The 21,077-nt window shown below is 40.6% G+C and overlaps 1 protein-coding gene across 5 annotated transcripts in view; it reads right to left on the reverse strand.

The window, feature by feature from the left end:
• Positions 1-21,077, reverse strand: part of LOC131947781 (potassium/sodium hyperpolarization-activated cyclic nucleotide-gated channel 4) — a 200,287-nt gene that overhangs the window by 11,248 nt on the left and 167,962 nt on the right. For 3 of the 5 annotated variants that reach the window (XM_059309087.1, XM_059309088.1, XM_059309085.1), the window contains exons 5-7: positions 17,681-17,778; positions 14,170-14,319; positions 10,493-10,711 (exon numbers count right to left, since the gene is read on the reverse strand). In XM_059309087.1, coding sequence (XP_059165070.1) covers positions 10,493-10,711; positions 14,170-14,319; positions 17,681-17,778 — 467 coding nt within the window. Of the gene's footprint in view, positions 1-10,492; positions 10,712-14,169; positions 14,320-14,453; positions 14,604-17,680; positions 17,779-21,077 lie in introns of all 5 variants that reach the window. The other 2 variants (XM_059309089.1, XM_059309084.1) reach the window with 1 other exon arrangement.

Raw genomic sequence — 21,077 nt, forward strand, 5'->3', positions numbered from 1 at the left:
TACAACTGCACCCCCCATGCCACAACCGGCTTTTCGCCACACATGTTACTGTTCGGACGGGAGGCTCGACTCCCTCTTGACTTGTTCCTAGGAAAAAAGGAAAGTATGACTGGCTCATACACCGCACTGGAATATGTGAATGAACATATGAGACGAATTAGAGAAATGTACAGGGTGGTACAGGAAAGACTAGAACATGAAGCACGGCGAAGGGAACCGCCGGTACAGACAAAGGACCCGCCACTCAAACTGAACGACAGGGTATTACTGCGTAGCCACCCGTTAGGCAGAAACAAAATCCACGACCTCTGGGGACAGGAGATATGGCAAGTCGTGGAGATGCCTAAAGTAGCAGGTGGCCCCTTTAAGATAAGACCCATCAATCACACCAAACCGGATCGGTGGGCGAATATTGCTCAATTAAAGAAATATTGTCATAGTCAAGAAGAGCAGGTACACACAAGGAAACCTAAGACAATTAGGGAACCGGAAACTATAACGGAAATTCACATACCCATCCCGGAACCATGTCACCATCAACAGCACAACAGCGATACACAAGTGGAGGATAACGGCAACAAAGAGGATCCCGTTCCTCCCAGAAGCAGAGAGACAGTAGACCATCAGATAAGTGGTCCGCGGAGAAGTGTGAGAAACAGAAAGAATACGAAATTTTTCGTCAGCAACCATCAATTCTTTCATGGTCGCGCTGGGATGAGAACAGACTGTTCAAAAAAGTTAGAAAATTGAACTGGTGAAGGCACCAAACGAAAAAGGGTGGATGTGAATTCTAGAACTGCTTTGTGTCTGAGGAATATGATGAAGACACATTTGACATGTGAAATAGTGATAACTGTCAATCTTTTACGAATGTGACGACATTGACAGTGAGTGGAACAATAATTTTTTTTTACGGCGGTGCTTTTGACATTGAAGGAGTGCACCTGCCAAGCGTTGTTTGTGGTTGAAAACACACAAAAAAAGGCGGGGGTGGATGTAACTAGGGTAGTTACCATACTATGGTTAACAACGTATTACAGTCTGATGCAATAGTGCAGATGTTGGGCTGATAACGATACGACAAAGCCGCTGCGCAGTTCACAGGCTGACGTAACAGTGCAGATGGTTTATTAATCGGATTGTATGACAGAAGCTGCGCAATTAATATTCTGATGCAACGAGTACGAATACGATTACGAATACGAAGGGATATATAGGAAGGCGACAGCTGAGAAAGTCAGTCAGTCAGTCAGAGAGTAGAAGTGTGGCAGTATCAAGTTGGTTACTGAACGGGTTAGACGTATTGTGTTAATAGGGACGATAGACATGTGCATTCGGTTATGTGAAGACTAGTGAGGACGGTTGGGGGTCAGTTGATTCATTATATTATTGTGAAGCATTTCTTTTTGATTCATGTAATAAAAGGATCAATGGTAAACCTGCATCTTCGAGTATCTATATTGTGGTCGATGTTGTGTAGACTGAGTAAATACACTCGTTAACATTTGGCACTACAAGCAAATAGACTCGTTACATTTGGCGTTGTCGAGCAGAAGATGCAACTAGACTCGGTTACATATATATATATATATATATATATATATATATATATATATATATATAGAGAGAGAGAGAGAGAGAGAGAGACAAGCTTTTAACTTTTTATGTATTCATAGAAAAAAAATCTAATAATTCAGGACAGATGAATGAAAGCTATAACAAATGTCATATTCAAACCTGTATTGGGTCATGTTCACCATTCAGTTTCTCTCATTAGAATGGCAAAAAGAAAGCTTAGAGTTCACAAAGGACGGCTACCTAATTAAAGCATTGATTATCTCCCCCTGTGTTCCAGACTCATCACTAATATGCTGACGTCACGTTAATAGCCCCCAAGCATGGGAAGAGAATTATTTCAAATTAAGACGACATCTTGTTCTAGAACAATCGCATGATTGCAGCCACGACATCTTGTTCTAGAACAATCGCATGATTGCAGCCATTCTCAAAGAAGGCTGAAGAGTTAAGTCTTATGTACAGATTTTTTCTCAGTAAGTTTGTTACCACCCCCTTGCTCTCTACCCTCAGCCCACTCCCCATCATCACATGACTTCCCACCCATCCCCCCACTCACCACTCTCAACCCACTACCCACCCTCAACCCACTCCACACCCTCAGCTCATTCCCCACTTCCCACCCTCAACCCACTCCCCACCCTTAACCCACTCCACACCCTCAGCTCATTCCCCACTCCCCACCCTCAACCCACTCCCCACCCTTAACCCACTCCACACCCTCAGCTCATTCCCCACTCCCCACCCTCAGCCTACTCCCCACCATCAACTCACTCCCCAACATAAAATCATTCCCCACCCTCAACCCACTCCCCACCCTCAGCTCACTCCCCAATCCCCACCCTCAACCCACTCCCCACCCTCAGCCCACTCCCCACCCTCAGCCCACTCCCCAATCCCCATCCTTAACCCACTCCCCACCCTCAGCCCACTCCCCACCCACTCCCCACCCTCAGCCCACTCCCCACCCTCAGCCTACTCCCCACACTCCCCCCAGCCACCACTCTTCCCCACTTAACAACTCAAGTAAGAAAAAAAAACTTGTACCCTACTTTTAGTCGTCACGATTACATCATCAAGTCGCCATCTTTCTTCTATAAATAAACTCCCGCTCACGAAAAACAATAAACGGATGTGATTAAAATTTCATACTCCGTCGTAACTATAATAACTCTATCAATAGAAACTCTATTAGCCATTGAATATTCCCGAAACATCATCACCAAACTGTATTCTGTGAGGGCTATGGAACATCCTCTACTAGCACTCCAGCCCTCGTGGCAGGCTGTTTTCTGTAATGAAGTTCCGAATTCGTTCGGATTCAACTTGCAGTGCTCGGAGGACTAGAGGTACAATTACCTACAGTAATTTTGGAGAATTAGATCAGACTGTATGATAAAAAAATTGTTTTGTATGTCATTCCGTGAGGTAGAACGGCTTGGGGGTAAATATGATTCACGTTCAATACATCCCTGGGGGGTGGGGGGGGGGGTGTGAGGAGGTTAGGGGGGGGGTATAGACTAAGTCATAGTAAATGGTAGCTTCGAAAATAGACCCAGTTGTTATATTGTTTTAGAAAGTCATCAACGAATTATTGAACGATTAATGAGCCAAATGCAGCATATTTGAATTGTCAATTAATACATAATTCATGACGTCAAAAAAAGCCGGAACTAGTTTTGTCAGTGAAGTTTGTAACCTTACGCTAATAAATACAGAGCTGTCTGGGTAAAAATAGTGCCGGCTCAACTTGGAATTGAAAAATGTTATTGGGATTCTGACCAGTGCTAAATAAAAATGTCAGAAGCGTATAAACAAGGTCATCTTGACCTGAGCTTTTAACCACGGCTCTCACATGTGCTAGCAATAACGGTTTTGTTCGTTTACAGACTTTCTTAATATAAAGCAACTGTTGTAGTCATATGTTGTTCGTTTACAGACTTTCTTAATATATAGCAACTGTTATAGTCATTTGTTGTTCGTTTACAGACTTTCTTAATATATAGCAACTGTTATAGTCATATGTTGTTCGTTTACAGACTTTCTTAATATATAGCAACTGTTATAATCATATGTTGTTCGTTTACAGACTTTCTTAATATATAGCAACTGTTATAGTCATATGTTGTTCGTTTACAGACTTTCTTAATATATAGCAACTGTTATAGTCATATGTTGTTCGTTTACAGACTTTCTTAATATATAGCAAATGTTATAGTCATATGTTGTTCGTTTACAGACTTTCTTAATATATAGCAACTGTTATAGTCATATGTTGTTCGTTTACAGACTTTCTTAATATATAGCAACTGTTAGTCATATGTTATTCGTTTACAGAATTCCTCAATACATAACAACTGTTATAGCCATTGGGTTCTGTTCTTTGTTTACAGACTTTCTCAATACACAACCTGCTTTACTACTAAAATTTAAGTTACCTTTTCGAACCTGACGAACCTGTTTCTGTGACCTCGGCATATGAAATGATAGTATGGTCAGCACTATTCCCAGCCGCCTTTACTTTCCCTAACGTAAGTTAGGTACCCATCAGAGCTGGATGGACTCAGGGACGTTCTACTGACTTGAACACATGTCCTAACTCGAGACGTTTGAGTAAGCAGTCTAGAAAAAAACTGGTTTATGTAGTTCGTCATTCACTAACTTTCTCAATACAGTTACTGTTTTCAGTTGGATTATGAAGTTCTTGAACTTACATCACGTTTTAGTATTGTAGGCAAATACCCCACAGGAGGAACGATTAAGAATATCGTGTTGAAATAACTCATGATTTGAACTCACTGTTATATTATATTTCTCATCACTTCTGATAATAACATTTTTATTCATTCACGAATGCAATTATCCCCTCGTATTTCCTGTCTTGGCCAGATTTTTGACAAATGGTGTGGCGTCATGGAGCGCAGGGTACCAGAAGGGAGGGAAATTAGATTTTGTTTTCAATTTACCGAACAGCTGAGGCATGGGGGTTAACGGTAAATTGTAGGGGCCAATATCAGGGACAGCTAAGATGTGAGGTTTTACAGTAAGTTTAATAGCCAATAACAGGGGCGGCTAAAATGTGAAGTTTTACTGTAAGTTTAATAGCCAATAACAGGGACAGCTCAGATGTGAGGTTTTACAGTACGTTTAATAGCCAATATCAGGGACAGCTAAGATGTGAGGTTTTACTGTAAGTTTAATAGCCAATAACAGGGGCGGCTAAAATGTGAAGTTTTACTGTAAGTTTAATAGCCAATAACAGGGGCGGCTAAAATGTGAAGTTTTACTGTAAGTTTAATAGCCAATAACAGGGGCGGCTAAAATGTGAAGTTTTACTGTAAGTTTAATAGCCAATAACAGGGGCGGCTAAGATGTGAAGTTTTACTGTAAGTTTAATAGCCAATAACAGGGGCGGCTAAAATGTGAAGTTTTACTGTAAGTTTAATAGCCAATAACAGGGGCGGCTAAAATGTGAGGTTTTACAGTAAGTTTAATAGCCAATAACTAGAGTGGCTAAAATGTGAGGTTTTACAGTAAATTTAATAGCCAATAACAGGGGCGGCTAAAATGTGAGGTTTTACAGTAAGTTTAATAGCCAATAACTAGAGTGGCTAAAATGTGAGGTTTTACAGTAAGTTTAATAGCCAATAACAGTGGCGGCTAAAATGTGAGGTTTTACAGTAAGTTTAATAGCCAATAACTAGAGTGGCTAAAATGTGAGGTTTTACAGTAAGTTTAATAGCCAATAACAGGGGCGGCTAAAATGTGAGGTTTGTACGGTAAAAGGTACACACAAGTCTGAGGTTTACAGTAATAAGAGCGGCTGAGTGCTTGCGGTTAGTTAAATAGCCACTACACAGCATCAGCCTAGTGACCAGCACTACTCACACACAATTTGTGCTTGTCCGTGAAATCATTCAGTTATGTAGTAGTAGCGGCAGTATCTCATTATTATCATTGTGATAACGTAGAGGATACTATCATATCATTTTCATCTGATAAAATTTGGACTGAATTATTAAATCGTTTAACCTGTAACCAGAGGTCATTACTCCTCACTCCCTTCCAACATCCAGCCCTATCCCCACCAACATCTACACACAGGCCCCACCCCTTCCAACATCCAGCCCTATCCCCACCAACATCTACACACAGGCCCCACCCCTTCCAACATCCAGCCCTATCCCCACCAACATCTACACACAGGCCCCACCCCTTCCAACATCCAGCCCTATCCCCACCAACATCTACACACAGGCCCCACCCCTTCCAACATCCAGCCCTATCCCCACCAACATCTACACACAGGCCCCACCCCTTCCAACATCCAGCCCTATCCCCACCAACATCTACACACAGGCCCCACCCCTTCCAACATCCAGCCCTATCCCCACCAACATCTACACACAGGCCCCGCCCCTTCCAACATCCAGCCCTATCCCCACCTACATCTACACAAAGGCCCCACCCCTTCCAACATCCAGCCCTATCCCCACCTACACCTACACAAAGGCCCCACCACTTCCAACATCCAGCCCTATCCCCACCTACATCTACACAAAGGCCCCACCCCTTCCAACATCCAGCCCTATCCCCACCTTACTTCACACAGGCCACACCCTTACCAACATTCAGCCCTATCCCCACCTAACTCTACACACGGGCCACACCCCCCCCCCTCCCCTCCAACGTCCATCCCTATCCCAACCTAACTCTATAGCAACACCTATACCACCAAAACTTCAGCAATAAATTCCCTCACATTCCCAACACTCGAGCCAGTCCTAGCCTTTGGGTATTATCTCCCTTCCAATCAATGCCCCACGATAAGTAATCCAAATAGATTTTCAAACTGCTGCCTGGTTAATAAGCTTTGATAGTCTCCCTTGCAGTGGTCTATAAAGGGCAACCGGCGGGACCAGTACGCTAACTTCAAGCAGTGTCCTCTGGTCTAGAATTTTCCAGCTTTTATTACCCCCGTCCATGATTGATATCGATCTTTACGTTAGCCTCACCCCCACCCCCTACCCCGCCACCCAGTACATTTGTAAAAGACCTATATAAATCGTGTCGGAAACGTTGGTTAGTTTTGAAAAATAGTCTCGCGGGTGCTGCTATTTTTATACACCCAAGATTTATCAGTACATTTAAAAAACAATTTTGTGCATTGACGTATTAAACGCAATTTTCGGAATTTAAATTATTGTATTTAAAAGTAGTTAGAATATAAGATTCGATTTTACATAGACGCATACTTTTGAATTTTATAGAATTATTTTGTTTGCTTTTAGCATTGGTGATGACGTCACTCGGAACACAAACATTTTTAAAGCCCTTTTGTCATAATTACCTTTCCATGTTCAGGTGAAATACAAAATGTGCTAAACGTGCATGAGATCAGTGCCTCTACACTCAAGTGGAGATAATCGACTACTTTTTTTCGTTGTTGTTCTGGGCCAAATCCATCACTGCCTGGTTATAACCAACCCAAGTTCCCCTGGGTCATATCGAATCTACATTGAGGGAAAATATACGCTACAATTCGTCTTAGTCCTGCCCCGTGTTAAGCCTAGCCCTACATTCGGTCTGGCTCCATTTAGCATAGTTTCTCATTCATTCAAGCTCAACATTTAGATAAGATTCTCATCCACGTTAACTTAGCTCAACATATAACCTAACTGCACATTGAAACTACTTTCTTATTCAACATTTCTTAAATTCACATCCAGACTAGCTCAATATTTAGCCTATCTCAACATTTAGCCTACCTCTAAATTTATCCTTTTTCCTAATTTAACCTAGCTCCAAATGTATCCTTGCTCCTAATTTAGCCTAGCTTCACATTAATCATAGCTTCACATTTAGCCTAGCTTCACATTTAGCCTAGCTTTACATTTAGCCTAGCTTCACATTTAGCCTAGCTTCACATTTAGCCTAGCTTCACATTTAGCCTAGCTTCACATTTAGCCTAGCTTCACATTTAGCCTAGCTTCACATTTAGCCTAGCTTCACATTTAGCCTAGCTTCACATTTAGCCTAGCTTCACATTTAGCCTAGCTTCACATTTAGCCTAGCTTCACATTTAGCCTAGCTTCACATTTAGCCTAGCTTTTCATTCAAGCTACACATAAACTTTCGTAATCAATAGTCACAATACTTTTGTAGCCAACAATAGTCACAATACTTTTTGTAGCCAACAATAGTCACAATACTGTCTGTCGTCAACAATAGTCACAATACTGTCTGTCGTCAACAATAGTCACAATACTGTCTATCGTCAACAGTAGAACAAAATTGGCCTGTGCTTAGCTCCGAGCTAAACGTCTGGAATAGTGATTGTAGTTATTTCCAAACCGGAGTGTTTTGTTGTCCTGAACCGGAAGAATTTTTTCGCCCTAACCGGCAATGTTTGTCATCTAAACCGGCACTGTTTTGTCGTCCTAACCGGTATTGTTTTGTCGTCCTAACCGGCAATGTTTGTCATCTAAACCGGCACTGCTTTGTCGTCCTAACCGGCACTGTTTTGTCGTCCTAACCGGCACAGTTTTGTCGTCCTAACCGGCAGTCTTTAATTGTCCTAACCGGCAGTGTTTTTTTCGTCGTCCTAACCGGCAGTCTTTAATTGTCCTAACCGGCAGTGTTTTGTCGTCCTAACCGGCAGTGTTTTGTCGTCCTAACCGGTATTGTTTTGTCGTCCTAACCGGTAGTGTTTTGTCGTCCTAACCGGCAAGGTTCTATTGCACAACACCAGGAAGCTTCGAGTGCCTATAAATGTTGGCCAGGTAATAGAAAGTTTTTACGGTGTATTTTCCTCTATCAATGTTGATAGTTCAGTTCTATTGTTGTCAGTTTATTGCTAATAAAATACGTCACTAAAAAGCCAGGGAAAACATTTTCCAAGAATGGATGCGATTATACCCACTTTTCTAGGGGGATTTTTATAGAAACTTTAGAAACAGCTGATTTCGATGACGTCATGTTCTTTGCCTACAGCAAACAGATAATGGTAGTATTTTGTGAATTTGTCGTCTGCTAAATAAAATAGGTATGCTTGTACTGACTGACTACTAACCAATGTTTCGGTTGCTGGGTTAGTAAATGACAGACAGATTAGTAAACAACCAAACACGTGACTGACGTGTATTTTATCCCCATTTAGTCCAATTTTGTGAAGGGTTTAATTATAGCTTTAACCGGTGTAAATGTGTCTTGGTTTCGTAAGGTCCATCTGTATTTCGTTAAAAATGTGCGTTGAAAAAGGGAGTTTTATTTTGTTTACGAAAAAAGGAAAGCTGGTCATTATGTTGCCCTGAAATGATTTGCCATACACCAGCCCCTCCCTCTCCTTGAAAGCTTTTTGTGGCGCTATTAAAATACAATCTGTCTCTCTCAAAGTAGGGATGTGTTCATTTGAGAACAGAGGGGAGACAGGGTTGGGGATGTGTTCATTGGAGAACAGAGGGGAGACAGGGTTGGGGATGTGTTCATTTGAGAACAGAGGGGAGGCAGGATAGGGGATGTGTTCATTTGAGAACAGAGGGGAGACAGGGTAGGGGATGTGTTCATTGGAGAACAGAGGGGAGACAGGGTGGGGGATGTGTTTATTGGAGATCATAGGGTAGAGAGGGTGGGGAATGTGTTCATTGGAGAACAGAGGGGAGACAGGGTGGGGATGTGTTCATTTGAGAACAGAGGGGAGACAGGGTGGGGGATGTGTTCAAATCAGAGGGGCGACAGTGTGTATAAATATTTTATTAGATTGCTGTTATAGCTGTTTTATTTAAACAAAAAGTAAAATTGGATAAAAAAGACGGTAAAATTCCGGTCTAGATAATAAAACAAAGCAATCCAGGCAGATTCGACTGTGCAATATTTCAAGGACTTAAAAAATCCACAAACTTCCAAATATATTTCCAAGATAAGTATATCTGACTCACATAAATGACCTTAAGTGTTAACACGTCAGGAATAATGAATGAGTTCAAGCACAGTTTATCTACATGTTGGGCAAGTTTTTGTTTACTTTTATTGCCCCACTTTAGCCAGTGATGCATTAGATTTCTAAACGGGCTGATGCTGATGCGGCAATTCCCGAATTTAAAATGTGTTTTGAGTAGCTACTTGGCACACGACTGGAATAAAGAGAGGACTAGATGGAGCTATAAATTATAAACCAAGAAACAAGGTAGAAACACCAGACGACACAAGAGAGCGTCCAAAAATAAAGGTGATTTATAATTTATAACGCCTCAGGAATGACAGAGTAGCCAATCTTGTCAGTTGTTCACTTTTTTTTAGGTTTAGTGACATTTCTATTTCGAGCTAAAGTATAAAAATAAAACCTCAGACAATAACAAGAAATAAAACATGAGTCCTGGACCAAAATATCTGGTTACATAGGAAAGATACAAGATAGATGATCTAGAAGCTTTAGGGTTGGCAAGACAATTCAGTAGTTCTTTAGTCTATATTATCAAGGTTTGAGTCCATATGATTAGTGATATGTTAAGATATAATTGAAAATATGGGTATATTCATATGTGGACTAGCTATGCCCAATAGGCCCGGTTAATTTTAAAAGGGCCCCCAACCCAAGATTGAACATTTCTTTTCAATGTGCATTTTTTTCTCCATCAAAACCTGATTTTATGCATTGGTATGAAGGAATGGTGAAACGGTGAAATACCAACACTTTTTAAAAAAGAAAACACTAATAGGGCTATTTATGCGCCGTTCTAGGGGGCCTACAGAGATATTCTCTTGGGGGCCCTGTAGACGGCAGACCAGTCCACCCCTGGATCTATTTATAGAGTATGGTTAAGGCAAGGGTTTTTCCTTAAGTTAGAGATATGAGCCAAAACAGATCTTCCATAACTCCCTGCCGGAAATGATGGAATCACGTTTGACCTTGACCTACCTTCTCATTGTACTGGCGCCTGGACGTGTCGAAGGAGTGGATGAGGGCCGTGGTGTGGGCCAGGAAGAGGGCGTAGCAGGTGGCGCCACTCAGCATGCTCAGGATGGTCAGCCAGGTGTCCGTCATGTTCTGGGGCGGGAACCGACCGTAGCCGATACACAGCATGTGGGACAGGGCCTTGAACAGCGCGAACGTGTACTGCTCAGCCCAGTGGGCCTTCTGTGGAGGGCAATCACAGACACGGTCAGAACCATCATCACACAACACACTCTTAACGACAACACATAGTCATGGACAGACACGGTCAGAACCAACATCACACACAACACATTCTTATACACAACAGGCAGTCATGGACAGACACGGTCAGAACCAACATCACACACAACACATTCTTATACACAACAGGCAGTCATGGACAGACACGGTCAGAACCAACATCACACACAACACATTCTTAACGACAACACATAGTCATGGGCGCTGGAAGAATAATTTGTTGCAGTCAACCAAGATAGGGCGTTAGGTAATTTAAAACTGAAGTTCAGTTTTGAAGTGTTCAATTTCTTTCAATCTGTAGGTCTTTTGGTATTTAAGTAATTCCAAGGCTGGCTTCTGTAGCCAACTACATGACATACACTTCTAGCGCCCATAATAGCATAGAAATAAATAAATAAATATATGCATATACATGTTTCTATAAATATATAATATTATATAACATTTAATTATAGTACGTAAAATACTAAACACCTAAATAATTACATAAGCATAATTGCTTTTATATATATATATATATATATATATATATATATATATATATATATATATATATATATATATACATATATATATATATATATATATATATATATATATATATATATATATATATATATGTGTGTGTGTAAATGGAGAGGGAATGGACAAAGAGATAAGGAGATTGTATGACACCCAATTATCAACAAAATATTTTAAGAAGTTGTTGAACACACAGAAGTTTTAAAACAGAGCAATGAGAAAAAAAAATTGATTTATAATCATCCATTTTTCTACTGGTTTATGTTATGCTAGGTATAAGAAAACATTTAGAAATACAAATTGTATATACTACACTAAATTAGCTTAGCTTAATTATTACTTCAAATCATGATTTCAAAAGAAAACAAAAAAATCGCACTTATTTTTCAAATTTTTAACGAGTAATTAAAGTACGAATCAACAATAATCTAATGAAGTTATTCAATGTAACCTTTAACCTTGCACTATAAACAAAACCCAAGTTTACGCGTGTATTTGATGAACAGAAAGGTGATTTGAGGATTCAAAGAAATTTATACCACAGGTAAACACATGGGAGATGTGTACTGGCCATTAGAGTAAGGTTATTTTAAAACTAATTGAAACATTGAAATGTGCAAGCCAGTCGTGTATTTTTTTTTCTCGCCTCGCTCGTTTCGCGTGATTTGAATGGGAAATCGATAGTCGCTGCACTCTCATCAGGACTTTAGCATGTTGCAGGGGATGGCTAGACCAACACAGTGGTGGGCTGATTTGTGTGTAGGTGGTGGTCCATGGGAGGGCTAGACCAACACAGTGGTGGGCTGGTGTGTGTGGTCTGTAGGTGGTGGTCCATGGGAGGGCTGGACCATCACAGTGGTGGGCTGATGTGTGTGGTCTGTAGGTGGTCCATGGGAGGGCTGGACCAACAGTGGGCTGGTGTGTGTGGTCTGTGGGTGGTGGTCCATGGGAGGGCTGGACCAACACAGTGGTGGGCTGGTGTGTGTGGTCTGTGGGTGGTGGTCCATGGGAGGGCTGGACCAACACAGTGGTGGGCTGGTGTGTGTGGTCTGTGGGTGGTGGTCCATGGGAGGGCTGGACCAACACAGTGGTGGGCTGGTGTGTGTGGTCTGTGGGTGGTGGTCCATGGGAGGGCTGGACCATCACAGTGGTGGGCTGGTGTGGGGTCTGTAGGTGGTGGTCCATGGGAGGGCTGGACCAACACAGTGGTGGGCTGGTGTGTGTGGTCTGTGGGTGGTGGTCCATGGGAGGGCTGGACCATCACAGTGGTGGGCTGATGTGTGTGGTCTGTGGGTGGTGGTCCATGGGAGGGCTGGACCAACACAGTGGTGGGCTGGTGTGTGTGGTCTGTAGGTGGTGGTCCATGGGAGGGCTGGACCAACACAGTGGTGGGCTGATGTGTGTGGTCTGTAGGTGGTGGTCCATGGGAGGGCTGGACCAACACAGTGGTGGGCTGATGTGTGTGGTCTGTAGGTGGTGGTCCATGGGAGGGCTGGACCAACACAGTGGTGGGCTGATGTGTGTGGTCTGTGGAACGGACTGTGTCTTGTGCTTTGTGGAAGCGTGACTGTGTGTGTGTGTTTAGTGATGGTGTTGTGTCTGTGTTGTGGTAGTGTGACTTCGTGTGTGATGTCTGTTTTATTAGTCGTATGACAGTGTGTGCGGGCTCTAAAATTTGTGGTAGTGTTATTGTGTGTGTGTTGTATTGTGATTGTGTGTGGTGGGTAGTTATTAGCTAGATGTACCTGTGTGGTGGATAGATAAGGTTCCTGCCTAGTGTGGGATGGTTGCAACTATACAGTCTGTCTATACATCCGAGTATAAACCTGAGTCGGGTTGTGTTTCTGTCTACAGGGTTGGATCATCCATCAATCGATATAATCAAGTTCACAGAATGTTTCACAGATATTTATAAAGGGGGCGCCGTGCTTGTTCTTTTGGGTAGATATTTCTAGAGAGGGCGCCAAAATGTAGGAGTGCACCCCTCCCCATGGAGGTTATCTGGTCCTGAATTTGTACGTAAGTTTGTATGTATGTATGTGTGTATGTATGTGTGTGTGTGTGTGTGTGTGTGTGTGGGTGTAAAGGTAACAAGGAGTGTGTTTGTGTTGGTGTGGGTGTGGGTTGGGTATGGAGGGAGGGAGGGAGGGGGGGCGTTTAGTAACGCCTGGATCTGGGGAAACTCCTGTGTGTTCAACATCTAGTCAAAGAACGTGTCTATCCCATTAAACAAAGTTTTATTCCAGCAGAATAAAAAAAAATTTAAAATTTCTCTACCGTTTTAATTATATTAGGTTTGGTCACACTGTTATCGTCTACCTCTAAAGCATGGCCTATCTTTATACAAGTTGCATAATTTACGTTATATCTAATCACAAGCTTTTATATACATTACTTAATTGCAAAAGTAATTGAATGAAATTGAAATGTCAAAGAAACGAAACAACACAAAAGCAAACATTCACTGGCTACGCTGAAGCGATAAAGTAAAATAAAGAAAGGACAATGAGAGAGTTGAAAGCGAGTTACTCAACAACAAGGGGCCATAATAGAGAAGACACAGAACGTACCTTGTTACTTGTCTCCCCTGTAGGTAATCTTCCCTTTAAACTTAACTTATTTAAAAAAAATGTATTGCAATTAACTCTACTCCTTACTGTATGGATTAAAAGATTATAGACACAAAATCTAGCAAGCTAGCGAAACGATTTCTTAACTCGCCACTAACTAAGTGAAGCTAGTCTATTCTATACGTACCATTTGCAGATTTAGGCAAGGATTAGGTGTCTAAGCTTTGTTATATTAGAACTAGCCGTACATAAATTATTGAGCGTTTAGTGATGAATGTGTATCTCTGTCTCTGAACAAATACGTACCTTCAACCCTTCAGTCGAGACCCAGCAATCGGTGGGAAAGTCTTGGATGAGAGGCACAAGAAACTGGAGGCAACCGTTCCAGTGACCGATGAGCAACATGAGGCATATATGGTTGAAGATTCTCATAAACTTGCCTGCTAGAGCTAGAAACTGCGAGATTAAGAGAAGCGAGCAGGGGGTCAAGGGGGGTGAAAAAAAACACACAACGTTACAGAGAGGAGAGAAAGTTCGTGGAGAAGACGGGGGCGGGTACCATCCAGGGGGGGTATGATCACGTGCCTCACCTTGAGCTCTTCTATAGCTACCCAGCAGTCGTTGGGGTAGTCCTGGATCATGGGGATCAAGAACTGCAGGCAGCCGTTCCAGTGTCCCAGCAGGAACATGAGGCAAATCAGGTTGAAGATCCGCATGAACTTGCCGGCAAAGGATAGAAACTGAAGGAAACAGCACAGACTAGCAATGCTAATCTTCATTACATGGGACATAGGGCGAACCTACGTCAGGTTGGGTACACTTTGGTGATGGCGGGGTCACGTGGTTATACCAGTGATGTGGCTACATGGTTACACAAATCACGTGGTCACATGGTCAGTATCTCTGGGCTCAGGGGATCAGATCTCCAAGGTCATACATGGCGAACTAGGGCAGATTTTTTAGTGGCACATGACGTGGTTCTGTTGAAGTAGAGCTACACACGCGTTTGGTTGTTCACTCACACGTTTGGCACAGTACCAAAGTACAGATCAACTTGGCACAGTGCCAAGGTACAGATACTCTTGGCACAGTACCAAAGTACAGATGTGCTTGGCACAGTACCAAAGTACAGATCCGTTTGGCACAGTACCAAAGTACAGATATGCTTGGCACAGTACCAAAGTACAGATCCGCTTGGCAGAGTACTAAAGTACAAATCCGCTTGGTACAGTACCAAAGTACAGATGTGCTTGGCACAGTACCAAAGTACAGATCCGTTTGGCACAGTACCAAAGTACAGATATGCTTGGCACAGTACCAAAGTACAGATCCGCTTGGCAGAGTACTAAAGTACAAATCCGTTTGGCACAGTACCAAAGTACAGATGTGCTTGGCACAGTACCAAAGTACAAATCTGCTTGGTGGGAAAACCGGACAAGATGAATATCTATTCCTGACAAAATTGTGATGAGAATTCTTACATAGATCTAGTATGTGATCAGAGTAAACACATTATTTCTGCAAAAAAAAAAAAGCTTAAAGCGAATATCGTAATATATACAAATATATACCAATATTTGCGTAAACGATCTGTTTTCAATAGTGAATGCCTCTTAAACTACGTCTGAAAACTAATCATATTTTTAATATACGTTGTATTTGAGTATTAAGGTTTATTTTACATAACCCGGAAAATAATTTTATGTCCGGGTTTTCCACCAGCGGTCTAAAACTTCACTGAAAACTGGATTTTTTGTTGGTCCAAATTAAACCTATCCTAACTAATGTCTGACCATGAAATACACCGTCATCTTCCATAGACTGACCACATCATCATACAGTCATGAACAAACTTATGTTAGACCTGACGTGACTAAATTCATTCGCTGCACTATAGTGAAGGACATTGACCCTTGGTCAGCCAATCTTGATGAGTGTCGTCACACGTCACCAGGTCAGGTGACTCTGACGTCATGGAGAATATCGACTTGTAAAAACAGTGTCTTCTGCTCATTCAGTGTATCGATACCAGAATTGTTTCCTTCCTCGATACATCTCTCGATCCTACATCATAATTTCTTCAAACATTTTTTCCTTCAATCATTTTTCTTCAATCATTTTTCTTCAATCATTTTTCTTCAATAATATTTCTTCCTTCTTTTTTCTTCAACCATTTTTCTTCCATCATTTTTCATCAATCACTGCTTTCTTCACTCTTAATCTTCAGGTAACAACTTAGCCTAACACGCTTGATATTGCGTTTCATATTTTATAACAAAACTACCATCACGTCTTTCTTTACCACATTCAGTGAAGCATGAAGCATTCACCAGCTTATTTATTCTATAGCGCTCCAATTTTTTGATGATTCTATACTGATTTGGTACCTAATAATTCTTAAAGACGACATGGTACTCTGTGAGAGTTGCTTGCTGAGCTACGTTTTTGGCTTTGTTTTTAGCTGTCTTTCGGCTTGGTGGCTAGACCTCGGGAAAAGCGTTTTGTTTGGTTGAAGAAATAATTTTGTTTGGCTGAAGAAATAGTTTTGTTTGGCTGAAGAAATAGTTTTGTTTGGCTGAAGAAATAGTTTTGTTTGGCTGAAGAAATAGTTTTGTTTGGCTGAAGAAATAGTTTTGTTTGGCTGAAGAAATAGTTTTGTTTGGTTGAAGAAATCGTTTTGTTTGGCTGAAGAAATAGTTTTGTTTGGTTGAAGAAATCGTTTTGTTTGGCTGAAGAAATAGTTTTGTTTGGTTGAAGAAATCGTTTTGTTTGGCTGAAGAAATAGTTTTGTTTGCTCCAATCGACTTGACGACTTGCTGGAGAACTCTTCAATGTCTGATTCCATTGCCAGAGCGCCGAGAACATAACCTCGTATGGCCTAGAAGCTGCACAGCAACATCTGATGTCTTTAATTCACCAGCAGTAACAAATTACCCAGTAACTATTGCATAGCCGGAATATCTTTCCGTAGCCAATATAACAGATTATAGTTTACGTAACAGATCTAGTCCCTGATTATAGACCATATAACTGTTTCTAGCCAATTTAAATAATCAATCATTTGACCAATTAATCAATCTAGCCACAACAAATTCTGTACTTAAAGGTACACAACTCACATAAACCTGCCTAACCCCCTCCCACCCTCCGGTATAACGTCATCTACGTAATCTATCTATACAACATCCCTACAACCAGCTATTATGGCCCACAAAATACACCCCACACAACACGTCTCACTTAAGACTACACAACACCCCCTACAACCCGATATTACCTGGCCCATATACTTTAACCCAAGTATTTACCCCCCCCCCCTCAACCTACCCCCTCACACCTTCCCACATATATAATATAAGAGACATTAATCTCTTCCCACTGTGGGACGTATCTGGAAACAACCCCCCACACCCCCACACACACCCCACACAAAAGACAAGAGAACCCACCTCTTCCCACTGCTGAACGTATCTGACCAGCCATGATGTCCCCCCCCCCCACACACACACCCACACACAAAAGACAGCAGAACCCACCTCTTCCCACTGCTGGACGTATCTGACCAGCCTGGACAACCCCCCACACACACCCCGCCCACACACAAAAGACAGCAGAACCCACCTCTTCCCACTGCTGCACGTATCTGACCAACCTGGACACCCCCCCACACACACACCCACACCCCCCCCCCCCACACTCACAAAAGACAGGAGAACCCACCTCTTCCCACTGCTGCACGTATCTGACCAGCCTCGACAACCACCCCCCCCCCACAACCTCCCACACACCCCCCCACACAAAAGACAGTAGAACCCACCTCTTCCCACTGCTGCACGTATCTGACCAGCCTGGACAACCTCAGCAGACGTAACAAACTCAGCAGCTTGGCCAGACGTAAGATTCTCAGGGCACGCCCTGCAGAGCAAAAAAATTACACGACCGTCATTGGTCCATCCATGTTCAGCTGACTCATGACGTCATTTTCTCTAACTAATTTTATTTTTAGCTAAAGATATAAGCTTAAAAATTGACATATTAAATTAAAATGAAATTTAAAATGAATCTTTAAAAAATCGTTAACTAAAAATATTAAAATATAGAGGAATTGTTAATTTTGTAAAAAGAAAATTAGTGCGATATAAAAATCATGTGCAAGGATAAAATAATATAACATGTACATTTAATATTGTTTACGTTATAGATCCACATTGCGGATAACATATAATATAACAAATAAGTAACTTATGTATATATATATATATATATATATATATATATATATATATATATATATATATATATATATATATATATATATGAAATATTCTGTAACAACTAAAGGATCTCAGTAACTTGAGGTCCCTGGATACATGCATATCTTAGTAGAATTGTGATGTTTTGTGTACTTTTTGTACTTACATTTGTTTAGCTTTTGTTACAGAATAAATCATTCAGACATTTAGAGTAAAATCGTTATTTGAGGTGCAAACACGAAATAATAAAATAACATAAAAAGTAAAGCAAATAGTAGTAGGGTTGTAGCACATCATGCAACATCGACCATCACATGCAAACTAAATATAGACATTTTATTAGTATTTGTCAATGATAGTAATGGAGGCGATGTAAACGCGAGACAAACTAGTTTTTGTGCTTGACACTGTGCGAGACAGGAAGTTGCTTCTACTCGTATGCTCTTAGATCTATTTTATTAATTGAGAATTATTTAACTCGCATTTCCGTCACCTTGGTAATTTAATTTTCTGTTGCCGTAGTTTCGTAGAATGAAATACTTAAAAATCGATGGATTTTCATTTACTAAGGCTCAGTAATTAAATATTGATTTTTTAAATATGGATTTAAAAAAACATATTTTTTTTATCATTTGAAGTTTAAACATAGTTTAATACTAGCAAAACCTAAGTAATCTAAACATAGAAAGAAAAAAACGACTAGTATTAAAAGATTAATCTTTGAATTAACTTGTGTTTGTAATTTAGTTGATAAAATTAATGCAGATTTTAGGTTTTTTGGTTAATAAAAGAGTTAATCAACTTTAAGTAACAAAACTAAAATAAAATAGAAATCACAGCAAATGTTTTATTATTCTACTCTATGCCTAGTAGTTCTATTCTTAAAAGGGAGCTAACTCTAGAGTAAAGTTGTCTATCGTGCTGGGGGCAGGGGTGATCTAACGCCATCTATGGTTTCCATCTAGACACATTGACTAGTGGGACGTTAGTGCGGGGGTTGGGGGGTGTGGGGGGACGGGGTCTGTACAAAAACGTGTTACATTAGACTCACACAGTCGTCTTATCTGCATGGTGATCATTCTTCAGTGCCTCGTGTGAGTAGGTTAGTGGCACCCGGCTTGTGTGTGTGTGCGTGTTGTAGTGAGTAGATTAGTGGCACCCAACTTGTGTGTGTGTGCGTGTGTGTGTGTGTGGGGGGGGTATTGTAGTTTGTATTTTTTTTGGGTTTAAATTAGTTTATTTCACTTTCGTTAAGCCAGTTTGACATATTATGAAAGCAATAATTTTAAAACTGGAATTGGAAACTAAAAAAAAAAAGATTCGTTGCTTACAAAATGAAACAACTTCAAAATCTTCAGGACAAAATAACTCAAGATTAAAGATCGCAAGTCAACATGTTTCATTTAAAACATATAGGCCTAAATAGGAAATACATATTTTTAAGCATTTATCCATGTAATTTGCATAGCTGTAAACACAGAAAGTTGTTACTTTAAAAAAAAAATGTACCGCCCGTTTGTTTAAAACCGCGACGGGAAATTCGACTAGTTTTCCAGATGATGTTTTACTTTTAGCACAAGATGGGTTTAACAGCAAGATAGTCTGAGAATGTTTAGTCAAAACTAAGGGGATTTAACGGTGCTACTGTATTTATGGGGCTCAATACAGTATTGACCGTTTTACACATCAACGCAGTAGTGTCCGTTTTATACGTCAACACAGTAGTGTCAGTTTTATACGTCAACACAGTAGTGTCAGTTTTATACGTTAACACAGTATTTACAATCATTACACCCCAGTCCATGGCTAGATCATAGTCCTTGTTGATGACAATTATTACATCATAATCCCCATGTTAATGTAAGCCAGCATTACGAAACTTTAATCCATCACCTCTATTTCATCACAACCCCCATTAATGATAATCTCTACAAGACGAACATCTAACTAAACCTTGTCTCAGGCTAAAGTAACCTTTAACCCTCTCTAAACCTTGTCTCAGGCTAAAGTAACCTTTGACCCTCTCTAAACCTTGTCTCAGGCTAAAGTAACCTTTAACCCTCTCTAAACCTTGTCTCAGGCTAAAGTAACCTTTGACCCTCTCTAAACCTTGTCTCAGGCTAAAGTAACCTTTAACCCTCTCTAAACCTTGTCTCAGGCTAAAGTAACCTTTAACCCTCTCTAAACCTTGTCTCAGACTAAAGTAACATTTAACTCTCTCTAAACCTTGTCTCAGACTAAAGTAACCTTTAACTCTCTCTCTAAACCTTGTCTCAGACTAAAGTAACCTTTAACTCTCTCTAAACCTTGTCTCAGGCTAAAGTAACCTTTAACTCTCTCTACTACTAATATGTTTTTTTTTTACTGCTACTTCCGTCAAGGCTGTGTCTCATTTGACAACTTAATGAAGATATATTTGTTTTGTAACGAATTGAGTTAATGCTGATGAATGGTTGGATGAATTAATTAATACCTTAAATTGCGAAACTTAATTACAGTTTATCAGCTACTGATTAACAATCTTTTAAGTCCCCAACAAAAAAAAAATGTAATTGTATTTTTTACAAAACAAAATATTTTTTATGACAGTTGGATTATAAGGCGAATTCTTTTATCAAGGTCACAGTGTAGGGATTTAATTTTGTGAACTGTAAACGGAAACGTATATAGATCGAAATTGAATAATTTTACAGAGCAAAGTTAAATGAAAACAAATCACCACATACGGTGAATTAAAAACAAAAAATTCGTTTTCAAAAAGTAATCAAACCATGCCGTCTCCATCTATTCTGGTTACCATAGCAACAGTTCAGGTTCATAATGTTTTAATTATTTTTATCGATGATTTCAAGAGAAATACTTCCCATGTGGTACATCTAGCCGGGGGTCAAATCTTCAGATTTCCATCAAGTTGTTTTACCGACAGTTTCAAAATGAAAGTGAAAAATTGAGGCAAGTTGG

This window comes from Physella acuta, unplaced genomic scaffold (assembly GCF_028476545.2).
Source record: "Physella acuta isolate Inbredline_101_S28 unplaced genomic scaffold, ASM2847654v3 ptg000607l, whole genome shotgun sequence".
Lineage (NCBI taxonomy): Eukaryota > Metazoa > Mollusca > Gastropoda > Physidae > Physella > Physella acuta.